Below are 15,881 nucleotides of genomic sequence, written 5' to 3' on the forward strand. Positions count from 1 at the left end.
CACAAACTGGTATGATTTCAAACACTTCAAACAATTCTTCCCAATGAAGGGGGAAATAATCCTATTCCTTAATAAAAACTGCTTTTTTGGGGGGGGGAATCATGCAAAGCCATTTTTATCAAGGAGAGGGTTTTTAAATATCCCTTACTAAAGAATACTTTGAAATACAATAGGAATCCTACCAGCATGTGCAGCTGTCATTGTGTTTTTTAACTCATTTGTGGCCCTGCTCTAACTGAAGGTTTTCCAGATCCTTCTGTGCAAGGAAAAATAGGGAGAAAGAGACTAACAAGCAGTAGCAGATCAGGGCCTAAGGAACAGCTGCAGCTTCATAATGTTAGCAATTATACTCCTCCGATGCTGCAGATGAGATTGTTGTAAATCTGTCTGGGACGAGTCTGGGAAAAGAAGACAAGTCTTATCTCTTCCGCTGCATGTACTATTACACTGTACTTTCGCTTTTGTTTTTTTCTGTTTTGTTCTCTCGGAGCTGGAGAGAAAAGACGCCATTATACTTTTGTCTGTACATAGTGTGTAAATAAATAGTAGATTAGCTCTACGATGTTTCACGCTTCCTGCTGCGCTATGCCAGAAGCTTAGTGTGCGTATATCATTATGATGTACATGGCTAGAAGCGCACTGGAAGAGAAGGGAGATGCCTTTTCCAGAGCTGTGCGTACCAGAGGACGCTCAGAGTTCCGGGGGCTTGCAGGCACCCCCCCCAGGGTGTTTTTCCAACACGTAAGTGTATCTACAAACTACTGAGTCAACTACCCAAACAATCCTTACCATCTACACATATACTTACCCTGCATTTCACATCTCAGATTGGGAGCTAGCTTTATGGGTTCACAAAAAGTCATTGAAAAGGATACGTAGGCAGTTGTACATGTCTTGCAGAGGTTTCTCATCGGCAAAGAGCCGGGACTGGACCAACTGATGGATGAAGCTGATCTGCATACTGTGAACTAAAGCTCGACCATCTTCCATTAAAAGAAAAGAAAATGAATCTTTTGTGTTTTTTATGAATCTTTAGGATGATGTAACACTACTTAAAAGGTTTATTAAAAGCCCCAAACTATAGTGGAAAGTATAAAGTATTAATGCTTGGAGAGCGGCTTCTGATGCAGTGTTCCCTTGAGAACACGCAGCTGGGGATACAGAGTAACATGCTGAAGAGCAGACACCGTCAACATTTAAGATGGCATGGTCAAAAACAGCTCAATTTACTTTAATAGAAGAGGTTAATGGAGTATATCAGTTTAGGTGAGGGCCCCAAGTCCATAAGCATTAGATCTATCACAATGTCTATGGGCATTACCTCCAGTCTCTTTGTCTTCAACCAGAATTTCCAGTTTGAGAAGACGCCATGGGACATCAGGATCATCTCCCATCACTGTCAAAGTAGCCTCAAATTCACCTTCAACACGAAACTTCACACGACCATTAGCTAAAAACAGAAACCATAAATAGTGCAAAACAAAGCATAAGCAAAATAAAACTCCAGAAACTCGGGTTTGTTTTTTTTTAAAAAAAAGGGGGTATGGAAAAGATTCCCTTTCCTCTAGCAATAATGACTCCTCTTTCTGGTAGTTTTGAGTTTCAGACATTCCTTTTAAGTTACTCTCAATAAATCTTTATTAGACATTTTAATTAGCTGAGAGTAATCCATCTGTCATGGATGCTTTAGCTGAGATTCCTGCATTGCAGGGGGTTGGACTAGATGATCCTTGGGTCCCTTCCAAGTCTAAGATTCTCTGGTTTTATGAAGAAAAGGAGTGAAGGGATCAGTGTAATGGCTTACCAACTGTAAGATTTGCCAGCTGTGGAGGAAGATCTGTTGTCACCAATCGGTGGCGAAGAATCTGGTTTAACTGATGGAGCGTTGTTTGTTTCTCAACTTTTGTTATTGGATCAGGAGGAATTATTTTGTCCTGTAAAGTTACAGATGTGCATTTTTACATACATCCCGAATTCATGCAACCATTTTGTAAACATGAATAAACTGCAAGGACAAACTTCATCATCCATGTTATAGATCAGGCATCCCCAAACTTCGGACCTCCAGATGTTTTGGACTACAATTCCCATCTTCCCCAACCACTGGTCCTGTTAGCTAAGGATCATGGGACTTGTAGGCCAAAACATCTGGAGGGCCGCAGTTTGGGGGTGCCTGGGCTCATGCAAAGGACTTACCACAACTTCATGGATGTTTTTACTTTTTACTTTTTAAAGTTGAGTTTGACCTGTGCTGTTGTTAAAACAAACAGTGGAAATGTGTTGAGCTACTGACAGAAAAGGACTAGATAGAGAAAAAGAGGGGCTCTCATAATGGGTAAGTTAACACAGCAAATCAAAACTCAGAAAAGGAGACATGAAATAAACCACATCATGGAAAACTGGTGGCTGGTGGCCCTTGCTTACTTACTTGGAACCAAGGGACAAGCCAAACAAACAAACAAACAAAGTGTCTTAAATACATATACCGTATGTTGTAAGAGAGTGGGCTTGCAGAGAGCAGCCCACTCTGCTTACTTCTACCAGCTGGGAGAGCAGCAAGTCTGGGAGGGAAAACCAGGAACAGGAAGTGGTAAAGAAGGGTCCAGGGCTCTGCAGAGTCCTGGAGGCTCAGCTCCAGGCTGGGAGCAGGGAAGCAGGGGCGGAGCTAGCTTCAGCAGGGGCTGGAAGGGAGGAGGTAGGTAGAAAGGCACCTCAGGAGCCTGGTTTGGGACCATGGAGGACCCGTAGAGCAAGGAGGAGGGGGGTTTGGATGCCCAGTTTTAAAAGGGGCATCAGAGCCCGTGAGAGGCCATTGCGGGCTTCTGCCCCATGCAGAGCAGACATGATTTGAGACATCTCACCACTGTATATAACATGCACAATAAAACTCTGAAAATCCAGAGGATGTGTGGAGTGCTTACTCGGGAGTAGCCAACACCCATCTGTGACATATGTGTACCAAAGAAACCTGCTAATTTTAGCCTTCAAACAAGTGACCAGTGGAGCAAGGGCCATATTTTTTAATTGTGACTCTAAAAAGCTCAAAACATTTTTTAAAAAAATTAAAAATACACCAGTGATTAAAAGAATCTTATTTGGTGATGATTCAGCCAACTAAAGTGTCTTAGGCGAATCAGAAGTATTTGGCATCAGTTATCTCAAACAGAAGCCTTTTAACCAATGCAACAAGGCTGTGAGGAAAAAGCTCCCCCTGAAAGCAAACTGTGACAGAGGTCTAAGTCTTTTGTTGTTTTTACATTATACAGCTATTTACCCGTATACATGTTGGCAACCGTGGATATGACCCAGTTGTCAGTACATCAATAGCATATGGAATAGCAAAGCTGGGCAGGCGAGCATGGACCAAAGCATCTCTGGCTAGTGATGCTAAACGATCAGCAGTGTCCACAAACAGAATAGCTTGTTGATCAAGAAAGCTTGATATCATCTGTAATATATATATATAATATATAAAGTTATACATAAATCCATTTAAAATTATTTACCCACATCTAAACTCCTCCATAAAAGCCAACTATATGCCTCCTGTTCAAAATGTCAAAGTCTTTGGTGGAATAAACATTGCAGCTGATCTGTGAAATAAATTGTGATGTGAACTGCCTTGTGATCTTCAGATGAAGGGCAATATACAAGTATAATAAATAAATAGTAAAAGGTAATGTAAACTTTTCAAAAATATATTATCATATTATAGACCCTTTCAAAGACCTAAAGCTGCCAGGAGGACAAGAGCATGCCTTTAAGAGGCAATTTGGACATTATAGCTCTGGAAGTACCCTAAAAGAAAATCAAGGGAAGAGAAGACCAAAAAGAAAAAAAGAACACATACCCAATAGATCAGCATGTGTGTGGTGCTCTTGTTATACAGCCTAAAGAACACCCTTATACAGTGGTACCTCTGGATACACACACCTCTGGTGAGTATCAGTCAGAATGCGAACGTGGCAAACCCAGAAATATTTTTTAGAGCTTTGCCACACCCGCATGCGCAGAAGTGCTCTGTCGCGCTGCGCATATGCACAGAAGCGGCACCTCAGGTTGCGAATTCCTCAGGATCCGAATGGAGCTCCAGAATGGATCCAGTGCGCAACTGGAGGTGCCACTGTAGACTGATTTATCCAATGCAGTGGTACCTCGCAAGACGAATGCCTCGCACAACGAAAAACTCGCTAGACGAAAGTGTCTAGTGATTCTTTGTTTCCTCGCAAGATGAAGCTTTCTATGGCTGCATCTCGCAAGGCGGGGTTTTTTGCCGCTTTTTTTGCCGTCTGCCATTTGTTTCCGCAAGACAAAAATTTTCGTAAGACGGCACAACCCACGGAACGAATTATTTTCATCTTGCGAGCTACCACTGTAAATACAGCAGTGTCATACAGTGGGAAAGATAACAAGCCCACTGTTCAAGACAGTCAGAATGACAGGAAATGTAACATTGAGATCACCCCGACCTGCATCCAAAGGAAACAGACTAACTACAGACAAAAATCCAGTTTACCTACCTGAAGTGCTTTCTGATTACTAAGAGCCAGCGACAGCTCAGCTGGGCAAGGTGTTGGGAGAAGAAGTGGGGGTGGGGGCAGAGTATGAAACCAGGCAGTAGGATAGAGAGAAGCTGAGGTCAGTCAGGAAGAAAAGCCTGACCAGGCCAAAATCTTTGCACAATATATGAACTGCTAACCTAAAGCCTAAGAAATCATGGCAGAGCTCCAATCCTCACTTAGAAGCATGTATTCACTTTAAATGACTTATTTCTCTTTATTGTTACAGTAACACATTAAAAGTACATAAAATTAAACAAGGATCTTGGACAGGAACAATTTCTGCAAATATGATGCCACTAGTATTACATGCACCATATTGAAAAAATTCGCAATAATGGGGCATGTCGACATTTAATATAAATCTACATCATGTTACAGAATTTTGTTTAGCTGTCATTTGTTATTCTGCATTAGTTTGTAACTAACTGCAGAACTACATTCTGAAAACAGAATATTTTGCTATACCAAAGATCAGGAATAAAACCATGAACAGGCTATTTTTCAGGTGTTTCTAGTCCACCCAGCTGCAGGCAAGTTTTCCAAGAGACAATCATTCACTGCATCTTAAAGAAAATGAAATCATAACTTTTTTACTAGAAATTTTTTTGAAATTTATGACCACTATATTTGAACATGTGGAATGTCAGTAACTATTCTCTCAATGATTTATAGATGCTTCCTCCCCCGCTTTTATGATTTTATTGTCTAAATTATGCCAATAAAGGCCGAATGAATGAATGACCTATTTTCTTTCTTTTCTCAGCTGGGTGAAATACAGAAGCCATCCCTTCCCTCTGAAAATTTCAGCTGAGAGCTAATGAATAGTATCAAACTTACCGCACATTTTTCCACCTTTCCAGCATTATTTGCCCACTTTACCAAAGCTAACAATCGGACAAACAGCTGCCGTGTGCGACTTGCAAACTGCACTATTTCTATTTTTCTGTAAAGAAGCAAATTGCATTAGAAAATCTGTACTTCAATTATTTTGAAAAAAAGCAGCACATGAAAGGGGGAATCAGATATGCCAATAATTATTCCAGATGCAGAATGAGATAATAGACTAACATTGCAATTGGATACATTAGATAACTCTTTTTGGCCAAAAGTCTGCATTCACTCTTGGTGAACCCTCTAGGGGCTGCCTTCACACTCTTATACACACTTTCACATGCTCACAACCCCCTCTTACTTTATTTTATTATCTCCTTTCTTGTTTTGTTTGGCTGCCAAAATTGGTGAGGTCTTGGGGGACAGAAAAATTGCTTCAGGAGTATGCCAGGCATCTGAACAGGAGCTTAGCTATCCCTGAGATACCAGAATGCAAATATTCAATATCTAAGGCCAAAAAAAATGTAGTTGTAGTAGGACTGTTGGAGCACTTGTGGGGACAGGGAATTCTATGGTTGAGTTATTACTGCTTCCAATGTTTTAAGTGATTGATTTGATTTATTGTACTTCTATGCTGGTGCTCTACATTTTTTTTCTTCCTTTCCTTTCCTTTCCTTTTTTGGGGGTGGGGGGCTATACCTTCCCCTGCTCCCACCTCACAATGCAGCACACTCCACCTCATTATACCGATGCTGGCATAGCTAGGGCTCCATTTTATTTAGGGGAGAAGGGGGTTTCAGGGGAACAAGGGCGTTTATGATTCTACTGCCCCCAACATGCCCTGTTCCCCCTTGCTCACTGCTGGTAGTACAGATAGACTCATGGAGCTCCCTGCAGCTGTACTGGGGGCCTCCAGCAGTGCTACGTGTTATTCTGCTGATAGGCCTCCTTCTCTGACAGAGAAGCACTTACGCTGCATCCAATCGTCCCTCAACCACACTTTAGCCTGCTTTAGAAAGGCACCCTAAACTGTCTTAAATACATGTACAGCTGCATTTAGTGTGAGGCTCGATAGAAAGATTTCTATGCCCCATAGTAACAAAATGCTAATGCTCTCTTTACTGACAAACAGGAGCAGTTAGGTGATCTGTTCCTATATGTAAGCATAAAAATGCAGGAAGCTCCAAAATGATCTTAACTTGACCGTCTCAAGTATGTATATGCTCAACTTTGTTGAAGAAACTCTATCAGACGGCCTATCAGATTCAGCCTGCCATTCACAGCAACCAACCAGAGGCCTAGGGGAAGCCCACAAGCAGGATTACTATATAGCCATAATGACTAATAGTCATTGGTGGCCTGATCCTCCAAGAGAAGCACTTGCTTTGTCTGCCCCTCTGGGCAGTTTCCTATGCAACAATCACTATTCTTGCTCCTTCTCATCCATGGGTCAGCAAATTAAGGCCCAGGGGCTGGATCTGGCCCTAATCGCCTTCTAAATTCGACCCGCAGACGGTCTGGGAATCAGGTTGTTTTTACATGAGTAGAATGTGTCCTTTTATTTAAAATGCATCTCTGGGTTATTTGTGGGACCTGCCTGGTGTTTTTACATGAGTAGAATGTGTGCTTTTATTTAAAATGCATCTCTGGGTTATTTGGGGGGGGATAGAAATTTGTTCTCCCCCCCAATATATATATATATATATATATATATATATATATATATATATATATATATATATATATATATATATATATATATAGTGCGGCCCCCCACAAGGTCTGAGGGACAGTGGACTGCCCCCCTGCTGAAAAAGTTTGCTGACCCATTCTCATGCCATGGGACTTACAGCAAGGCTTTCTCACAGCTCTTGAACCAGTTTCTCAGGATGTCTCCCAGACCACTATTTTAGTAGTGTTTCTATTGTCTTTTAAGTAATGTGCAGTTTAATTGTGTGCAGTTGCCTTCCATTTTGTTGACACTGCTTTTGTAATGTTTGATCTATCTAATTTTATTGATTATAGATTGACAAGCTTTTTTTAAAAAAACAAACCTGGCGGCCAATTAACTAATTTTATCAAATAAGATAGTACATGCAGGAGATTTATGGACTCACTTGCTAGTCAGTTTTACCAGAACACTGCTGCAAGCATTCATTTTCAATGAAGGACAGCACACTAGTTAATTAAAACATTCCCTAAAGCAGCCAGACTTAAAAAAAAAAGCAGGAAAAACTCTTCAGAGCTGAGTTACAATCACTGACAAGCATCAGCAGTGACAGCATGGAGATTTTGGAGTGACACCTTCAGGCAAATGCCAGAACACTGCTACAGGGTTTAACTGTGTGATAAATATCTATGCATTACAAAGCTCACAGTTTTAGAAGAAATCCTCAACGAATACAAGTGAACATGGGCACAGAGAGCTGAATGGCCCAATGCTGACCTAAACTTAACTATGGTTAACATGTTAGACGTACAAGAGATTATGGTTTAGTTTGGCAAAGTTAGTTCTGCCCTCAGCTGATGTGTATAATGGGACACCAGCAATACCTATTTCTTATCTTATAAGAAGAGAGGCTGGAGAGGTGGATTAATTTTCCTAACCATACTCTGTGCAGATATATCATTGATATACAGTTAATACCAACCATGGTTTGCAACCCCATGATTTCACATCATGACCAACATTTAGTATTCAGAAATTATTCTGAAGCAGAATCTGCATGAGGCCATAATTCCTCCTGTATTCAAACAAGTCTATCTCCTATCAATTGATAACTTTATCTGAAGTGGATAAAACTTATGGGTTCTCTATTTGAAAACCTGACTCCCAATTTGCTACCAGGCAAATGGTTCTATTATTGTATTATCTTCCAGATATTCAGTGATAAGGAAAAAATGTCCACCCCACAAGCTGGGATAGCTCAGTCGGTAGAGCATGAGATTCTTAATTTCAGGGTCATGGGTTTGAGCCCCAAATTGGGCAAAAGTTAGAAAGGGGGTTGGACAAGATTACCCTCGTGGTCCCTTCCAACTCTACAATTCCAGTAAAAATTAATGGATGCCAATTGCAAATACAGTATTGGGCAAGCTTGGCAGTTTCAAAGTTTTTACCTTTGTTTACTACGTAAATAAAAATAACAAAAAATAATAATGCTGCTAAATTAGATAACTTCCTATGGCATCAGACAACTTTACAATGCAAACCACCCTAATGTTACATAGGATTTTTTTAAAAAAAACAACAACTACCCCACATTACACAAATGTTAATCCTTTATTGGCATAGACTTTTCCTCTGCAGTAGTGTGACGTCTCATACAACATTTCATAATCCAGTACAGTAATCCTGATCTGGAGGAAAGCACAAACCATAGTTTTCTGATTTGAACGCAGTGGCAAATTTGGATCTGTACTACAGAGGAAATTCATCCAGCTAGGGTGCTGGGCAGGGGTGGAAAATAAAACCACAAGGCTCATTCTTATAGCATCAAATCATAGTTGCAATTACATGTAAACCATCCCAACATGTTTTGAATTTCAAACTGGGCACTTAATAAAACTGAAACACTATATTATTCTTTTTTAACTCAGGTAAAGTTAAAGAAAGGAAATATTTGACCCAGTGATTCAATACCTAAATTTCATTAAAATTCATTACAAATCCTCCTCAATTGTCATTACTCACCTTTCCATATCTGTTTTTCTTGGTAATCTGTTGAGAAGGGGAGTTGGAGTAGTAAAAAAAAGAACAAATTATTATGTTTTGACAAATACTACAAAAACATTAAACAGGAAGCATGAGTTAATTCCAGCTCTCTGACAATAGCTCTTGTACAATTCTCAAGCTTTTAAACAATCTTGTAACTCATTCACATTTTACATTTTGGGGTGTACATTTAAATCTTAGGCAGATATCTACAGTATGTGACTGCAAACCTCTTCACACAGATAATAAACAAATGTCTACCATGTGTCCAAATAACTGAAAACAGATGATGATTTCCCCAAATGTTTTTCAAACACCAGTGCAAATACAAGTGACCTGACATCATAAAGTGTGAACTTGCAGTCATTCATTTTCAGATCTCCATGTATTGTGTCTTTACTATTACCGTGTTTCCCCCTTTTTAAGACACCGTCTTATAACTTTTTTTCCTCAAAAAAACACAGGGTGGCTTACTTTCGGTGGGATGTCTTATTTTTTTATTACTGGTACGGTTTTTACGGCTCAGGGCGCTGCTGGGCTCTCTTGAGTGCTCGGCGCTGCAGCAGCCACCTGTTCTGAGTGGCGGGGCTGCAGGAGTCCTTGGCCGGGCCAGGCGGAGGCCGCTGGCTCAGGCGCTCCGCCTGCCACTGCAGGGCGCTCCAAGCTCCTTGGCCGGGCCAGGCAAGGAAGAAGCAGTGAGCCCAGTGGTGGCGGCAAGCATGGAAGCGGCAGGGATGACTGTGGGCGAGAAGGTGGAGCGCGGGAATGCAGCCAGCAAGGCGAGAGCGCGATCAGCTGTTAAGCGGAGCTCTTGGAGCGCCACTTCACAGCTGATCGCACTCCTGCAGTGCCGGCCGCATGGAGTGACTCTGTGAGTGGAGGTGCCTGTGGGGGTTGGTTTCCGCAGCGCGGAAGTATGCCTTATTTTCGGGGTATGTCTTATACTTCTCAAATGCTTAAAAACTCTGCCATGGCTTACTTTACGACTACGTATTAAAAAAGGGGAAACAGGGTACTAACAGCACTCTGTTATTGTGATGCTAAAACAAACTGAGTTACACCACTATTTTTTTTTTAACTCTGGGAGTATTTATCCACACACCTTAAGGTAAATTAAAGGGTCTCTTATATTTCCACAAAAGCATTAACAGAAAAAAGATAACAATATCCCACTTAAAGTAGATTGAAATATATTTTTGTAGAGGGCCCTATATTGCTAGTGCTATGAATCACAATTTAGGTAAGGTGGAATAATCATATTTTGAACTCATTTAGCCCCATTTAAAGTACAGTAATGCAGCTTAACTAAAATGCAAATACTTTTGAAAAGGTTTGCAGATATGACTATAGGTCTAATTTATGCATATGTAAAAAAAGGAATTGGTTTATCCTGACTTTCACAGCCAACAACCTAATTCAGCATATTCCTGAAAGAGACTAAATAAGTGACTAAATAAGTAGTTGGTGTGAATATATTAAAGCTATTAACTTCAATAAGGCTATTTATCAATTATTTTAAAATCTCATCCAACCAACCCTCTATTCATTACCTGGGCTGTTACTTACCAGTACCAGAAATACTCCAGAGACCACACAGAGGGTCTGCTGCTTTGTCCATCATTTACAATATTTGAGATTCCAGCATTGCAGGGGGACTAGAAGACCCTCGGGGTCGCTTCCAACTCTACAATTCTATGGTTCTATAAATAGCTTGTTGCAAAGACGTAGCCACAACAGGAAGTGATTTTAAAAGGCCACAATAAAGCAACCACCTGTTTGATGTCACAGAAGTTCCAGCTATGTGACAGGAGATTGTAACGAGGTCTCAATAGTAACTTCGTGAAAAGTATAAATACAACTTCTTTTTAAAAACCTGATTAATACAAAGACAGCAAAGGCCTTGCTGCAATCTAGACACATAGGATGCTTCCAACGGTACCTGTCCCTCAATAGTCTACACACAGACAGCTTGCACTGGACCAAAATGGTCTGTACCGTCCAGATGACTTACAGTGAAAGGAGGCTACCCTTCAAATTAAAATACAGCATCCAACTGAGAGCACAGCACCCTTGTCACCTACACCCTAGTGTGCATGCACATGAAAGTGCATACCAATAACAAACTTAGTTGGTCTCTAAGGTGCTACTGGAAGGAATTTTTTTATTCAGTATTTCCAATCAAGCAAACACAAGTTTTAATTTAAGACTTAGCCCTTATCTTCTTGATGTCCTTGTTAGGTTTGCCAGCAAACATAAAACTCAACCAGGAATCAATTCCAGCTCTTTAACAAATGCCCTTGTATGTATGACTCAAGTTTTTGAACGATTGTTTAACTCTATTCAACCTTTACATTTTGGGGTGTACATATGAATCTTAGGCAGGTAACCTAAGAGTCACAGCGTGCGAAGAGAGTCTTAAGATTCTAACTGAACCAGAAGATCAGGCTTCCCCAAACCACCACCCTTCTTCTCCATCACGTAGAAAAAAGCCACAAGGGAGGAGGACCTCCTGGGCGAATGGGTAAGAGGCGTTACACAAGCCAAGGTCGCCTAACACGGGTTCGCTGGAGAGTGAACCGTCTCGCGGGGGGAGGCAGGTGGGCAAGGCAGGTAGGTGGGCAAGGGGTCCCCCAGGCCCCCCCGGGCACTCACAGGTCGGCCAGAACGGTGAGCTCCGCGTAAGTGCGATGCAACAGGAAATCGATGAGGGTGCTGAGTCGGAAGCCGGCGCTGGCCGCCGCCGCCGCCGTTCCTGGAGGCTGCGGAGCTGGGGCCGAGGTGGGCCCTCCTCCAGCCGGGACCAGCTGGTGGCTTTCCAGTTGCACCGGCGCCATCGTTGCCGTGGCAGGAACCGAAACAAGCCGGCCGGCCTACGAGAGCGGGTCTTCGGCGTCCTTTCCTCGCCCGGCTCCGCTCTCCCTCGCGGGCAACGAGAAGCAGTCGCGATCACAACGCGCCTCCTCGGCCGCCGAGCGCCGCCGCTGCTGGGGCTGCCGCCACCATTGCTGGGGGCGGACACCGCACCGGAAGCAATCCGAGGACAGCGACGGACCGGAAAGAAACCTCTTCCGGTAGCCTGCGCGGGATCATAGACTTCCCCCCATCTCTGCAAGAAGCTTTTCTGGTCACCCACTATTAGACTGACAAAAGGTTCCAAGTTTCCGGGTTCACTCTGAGCTCGATTTTAGCCTCCCAGGGAGGAAGTAATAAAGAACCGCTCACAGGAAACGGTGGCGGAAGCCCAAGTTTTAATGTAGCTGCGTTTGTGCAGCGGTTTGTCCGTTAAGAAGCCAACGGTACTAGCATTCATTTCAATGAAAAGCGACGTAGAAATACATTTTATCTTTCTAACATAGCATGACTACGAAGCCCAAGTGGGAGGTGCCTGCCGTGCCCGAAAGTTGCTTAGCAATAGCCCTGTAAGCTCAGATCTTTATTACAGGCTGAAGATGGACTGAGGTCGTTCCATTCAGAAATAGTACCGGTATCCAGGATCCATCCCATGCAAAACACACTCGAGTTAGTGTTCAGTTAAATTGATTAAAATCGTCGCCCGTTTAAACAAATAATTAAACGTGCGATTTAATTTTTATGTTGCATCATGTCGAGTTATTTTAATGTAGACGACTTTCGCTATTATCCTAATAGGAAAGTGAGTTATAAATATTAACTAAACCGATCTATCAGCCAGCGCACACCCAGCACTGCTGCACGAGGAAGCCTTGACTTGCATGGAGATGCATTGTACATTTAGCTGCAATTCCGTATCCACTAAATTGGGATGAAGCCTCATAGAATTCTATGGAGCTTACTTCTGAGTAATAATGAAAATAATGACGCTGGTAGATGCTTAAAACTATGGCTTCTACAACTTCATTTCCCACCCGAAATCAAACTTGAATAGCAAGAACATAAGCTCCCGATTTTGCTTCTATTGTTATTATTATTGTTTTAGGAGACGGAATAAACTCTTAATTTTCTTTTGGCAACTCTCATTTCCACCCCAGGGAGAAAACATTAGCGCCAACAGGAACCGGAACTTCCTTCTTCAGGCATTTGAATCACGACTTTACTCTTCAATCTCGATAGTATAGAGACTCTATGGAAAGCAATGGGGGTGGCCTGGCGTTACCGGCCTTCGTCTGTCTGAAGCCGTCGCCAGAGAGGGAGGCGCCGCAGAGCCACAGAGGCCTAAGGCGGGCCGTGCTGCGCGAATTCCCGGCTCAAGAAGAGGTTGCGGCTCCTCCTTTTTTCTCCTGACAGTTCTTGTACCTTCAACAACTTTCAGAACAGGCTGAAATTCTTCATGCTGACAGGAAGAGAAGTTGCTCCTGCAAATCATGCAACAGTTAAAGACGCTTTGTCAGAAAAAAAAACATATATTATTAACACTTTCCATAGTATTTTTTATTGTGCAATGTGATTTAGAATCGCTTGTAGTGAGTTGGTGTGGTGCAATAGCAAGCCTGAACTGGAAATCTCTCATCAGCCATGGAGTTTGGAAGTTGCTTTGGGAAGCTCATTATAAAGCCTCATCAACTTGGTACCAGGGCAGTGGGCCAGCATAAAGCATTCCACATTGAGACAATACCACTGAGTAGCTGCTTTCTCCTGCCACCTCAGCTCAGGTGGCAGGGGGTACCCAGAAAAGGGCTTCTGAAGTTAACAACCAGGCAGGTTCATGAGGGAACTGATAATCCTTCAAAAACTGGATCCAAGTACATGTTTTAAATTTTACTTTTTTCATCTGCATTATTCTTATATGTATTTATCTGTTGTTCATTATAGGATCCCAGGATGTGTTACAATGGCCGCAAAAGCAATATAGTTTTAAACAAAACCAACCACTAGTAAAATATTTATCATCATATTAATTGACAGTTTTCAGATGTCACAAAACAACAACCCTATTTCAGATCGGTGACAAACTCTTCACTAACAAGAGAAAGACACCTCAACAGGTGGTCACACTATGTTTGGGGTATCCAATGACACAGGTGGGCTGTTCTTCTGACAATCTACTTGTTCTTTCCCTTGGATCCAGAGCTCTATCTCCTAAGCCCTAGGACCCTTCCCCAGTTCAGACTCCTCCTGGGGTCCTGGATTCCAATCCCCAGCCCACTAGAACCTTCTTACAGGCTGACCTTCTCCAGCTCTCTGATCTCCCACTTCTCCTCATCATTCAACCCCACTCTCTATGCTGTCTCTATGAGACTCTTGGCTCCAGCTCCCATTAGACCTAGCCAACATGACCAATGATCAGGGATGAAGGAACCTAACAATATCTGGTGGACCACAGGTTCCCCAACCCTGTACTAATTCCTGTAGTTGCTTTTTTAAAAGTAAAATAGTATAAACATAAAATATTCCACCTTAATATACATTAGTGGCTAAGGGTTTTAAGCCAAGAAGGGAACTTACTACTTGGAAACTTCTACCTGAATACCACCTTCATTTGTAAAATTATATTTTATAATATAAAGTTGTAGATGTAAGAAGTCTGAAAAATTTCCAGCAATTCTAAGTGTTAGTTCAACATACCATTAACCTTATGCTTTCTATTGTAACAATCATTTATTACTAAAAGAGTCTCCCTACATAGTTTGTGCAATGCAATTTAAAATTATTTTTAAACATTTTAATATCAAAGAAATGTAATATAACATGTCACACATTTGGGCCTCAACTCTCATTAGTGACTGTATTATTCCTAGTAAATTCAGTTTGCTGTCATGAACTATTGGTTTGTCAATTGTTAAGTGATTGTTGTGTGTACAATAGAGCATTATTTACATTAGCAGTAAATTAGTTACCTATTAGTGCCTGTTGAAAATACTGAGAAATTCAGATGCAATTATATTTGAAATGGCAGTTTGAAAAAGAAAATGTTCCCCTCAGAATAACATTATCATTTGCTGCCAGCTGCTGGTACTATATAAACAGTATAATACTTCTTATCCAATCAGTTCAAAGGCTCCCTCCACCAGATTCTAGAAAGAGTTGTGCACGTTCTGACTCAATGATAACATAACAATAGGCAGTCTACTTATAATGGAACGGGGGCAGTGATGGCAGGAGCAGTTAGCCATGCTTGCTGCAAGTTGGTTTTTGACCAGAGAATATGGGAGTAAACTACAGGCAGTACAGTAATAGATTTATTCTTCCATTTTAAACTAGCATAAACTTCAGGTCTCCATCTTTATAGACAAAACCAGTTTTCAGCACCTGCCTGGGCTGATAGAAGTGACTCATGTCCTAGCATTAATGGTACTTTTTAATGGCCCAACCAACAATTGCTACCAAGCTTATGAAGACCTGCAGAGGAGGAAAGACAGAACAGTTAAAAACAGAATATTCTAGTCTGAGTACTGAGATAATGCCATAGCCCCCCATCAAAAATGTTTCATTCAAGGAGAAAGAGCTGGATCCTAAGCAACAATTACGCACTTACTGTGCTATAAACATGGTGAGGGTATACTTCCTGCACACATATTGACACATACAGTATTGTTAATATCAGAGACTACTTATAAAACCTCGTTTTCTGGATTAAGGAACAGCTCGGCTTTGTGAGGAGTAGACTGCAGAACAGAATCTCCTTTTTACACAGAAAGTCAATAAAATCTCTTACCAAAAAGGACAATAATATCCTGCTTTTCTTAGTTCATTCCGGAAGGGGCCACATTGCCAAACTTGGGGCCACTTCTAAATGGTGATAGCTGTAATAAACAAAAATGATTATCATGTAGAAACTCCTAAGGATGCGGGGCGTTTTT

At 41.7% G+C, this 15,881-nt stretch overlaps 1 protein-coding gene across 2 annotated transcripts in view; it reads right to left on the reverse strand.

Annotated features, from left to right (window-relative positions):
* The window catches only part of MED14 (mediator complex subunit 14), a 41,486-nt gene extending 29,341 nt beyond the window's left edge, over nucleotides 1–12,145 (reverse strand). For both annotated transcript variants that reach the window (XM_035114407.2, XM_035114408.2), the window contains exons 1-7: nucleotides 11,758–12,145; nucleotides 9,085–9,111; nucleotides 5,400–5,505; nucleotides 3,275–3,448; nucleotides 1,805–1,934; nucleotides 1,322–1,450; nucleotides 876–983 (exon numbers count right to left, since the gene is read on the reverse strand). In XM_035114407.2, the coding sequence (XP_034970298.1) occupies nucleotides 876–983; nucleotides 1,322–1,450; nucleotides 1,805–1,934; nucleotides 3,275–3,448; nucleotides 5,400–5,505; nucleotides 9,085–9,111; nucleotides 11,758–11,939 (856 nt within the window). In that variant the 5' untranslated portion in view covers nucleotides 11,940–12,145. The remainder of the gene's footprint in view (nucleotides 1–875; nucleotides 984–1,321; nucleotides 1,451–1,804; nucleotides 1,935–3,274; nucleotides 3,449–5,399; nucleotides 5,506–9,084; nucleotides 9,112–11,757) is intronic.
* Nucleotides 12,146–15,881: the final 3,736 nt, after the last annotated feature.

This window comes from Zootoca vivipara, chromosome 4 (genome assembly GCF_963506605.1).
Source record: "Zootoca vivipara chromosome 4, rZooViv1.1, whole genome shotgun sequence".
Lineage (NCBI taxonomy): Eukaryota > Metazoa > Chordata > Lepidosauria > Squamata > Lacertidae > Zootoca > Zootoca vivipara.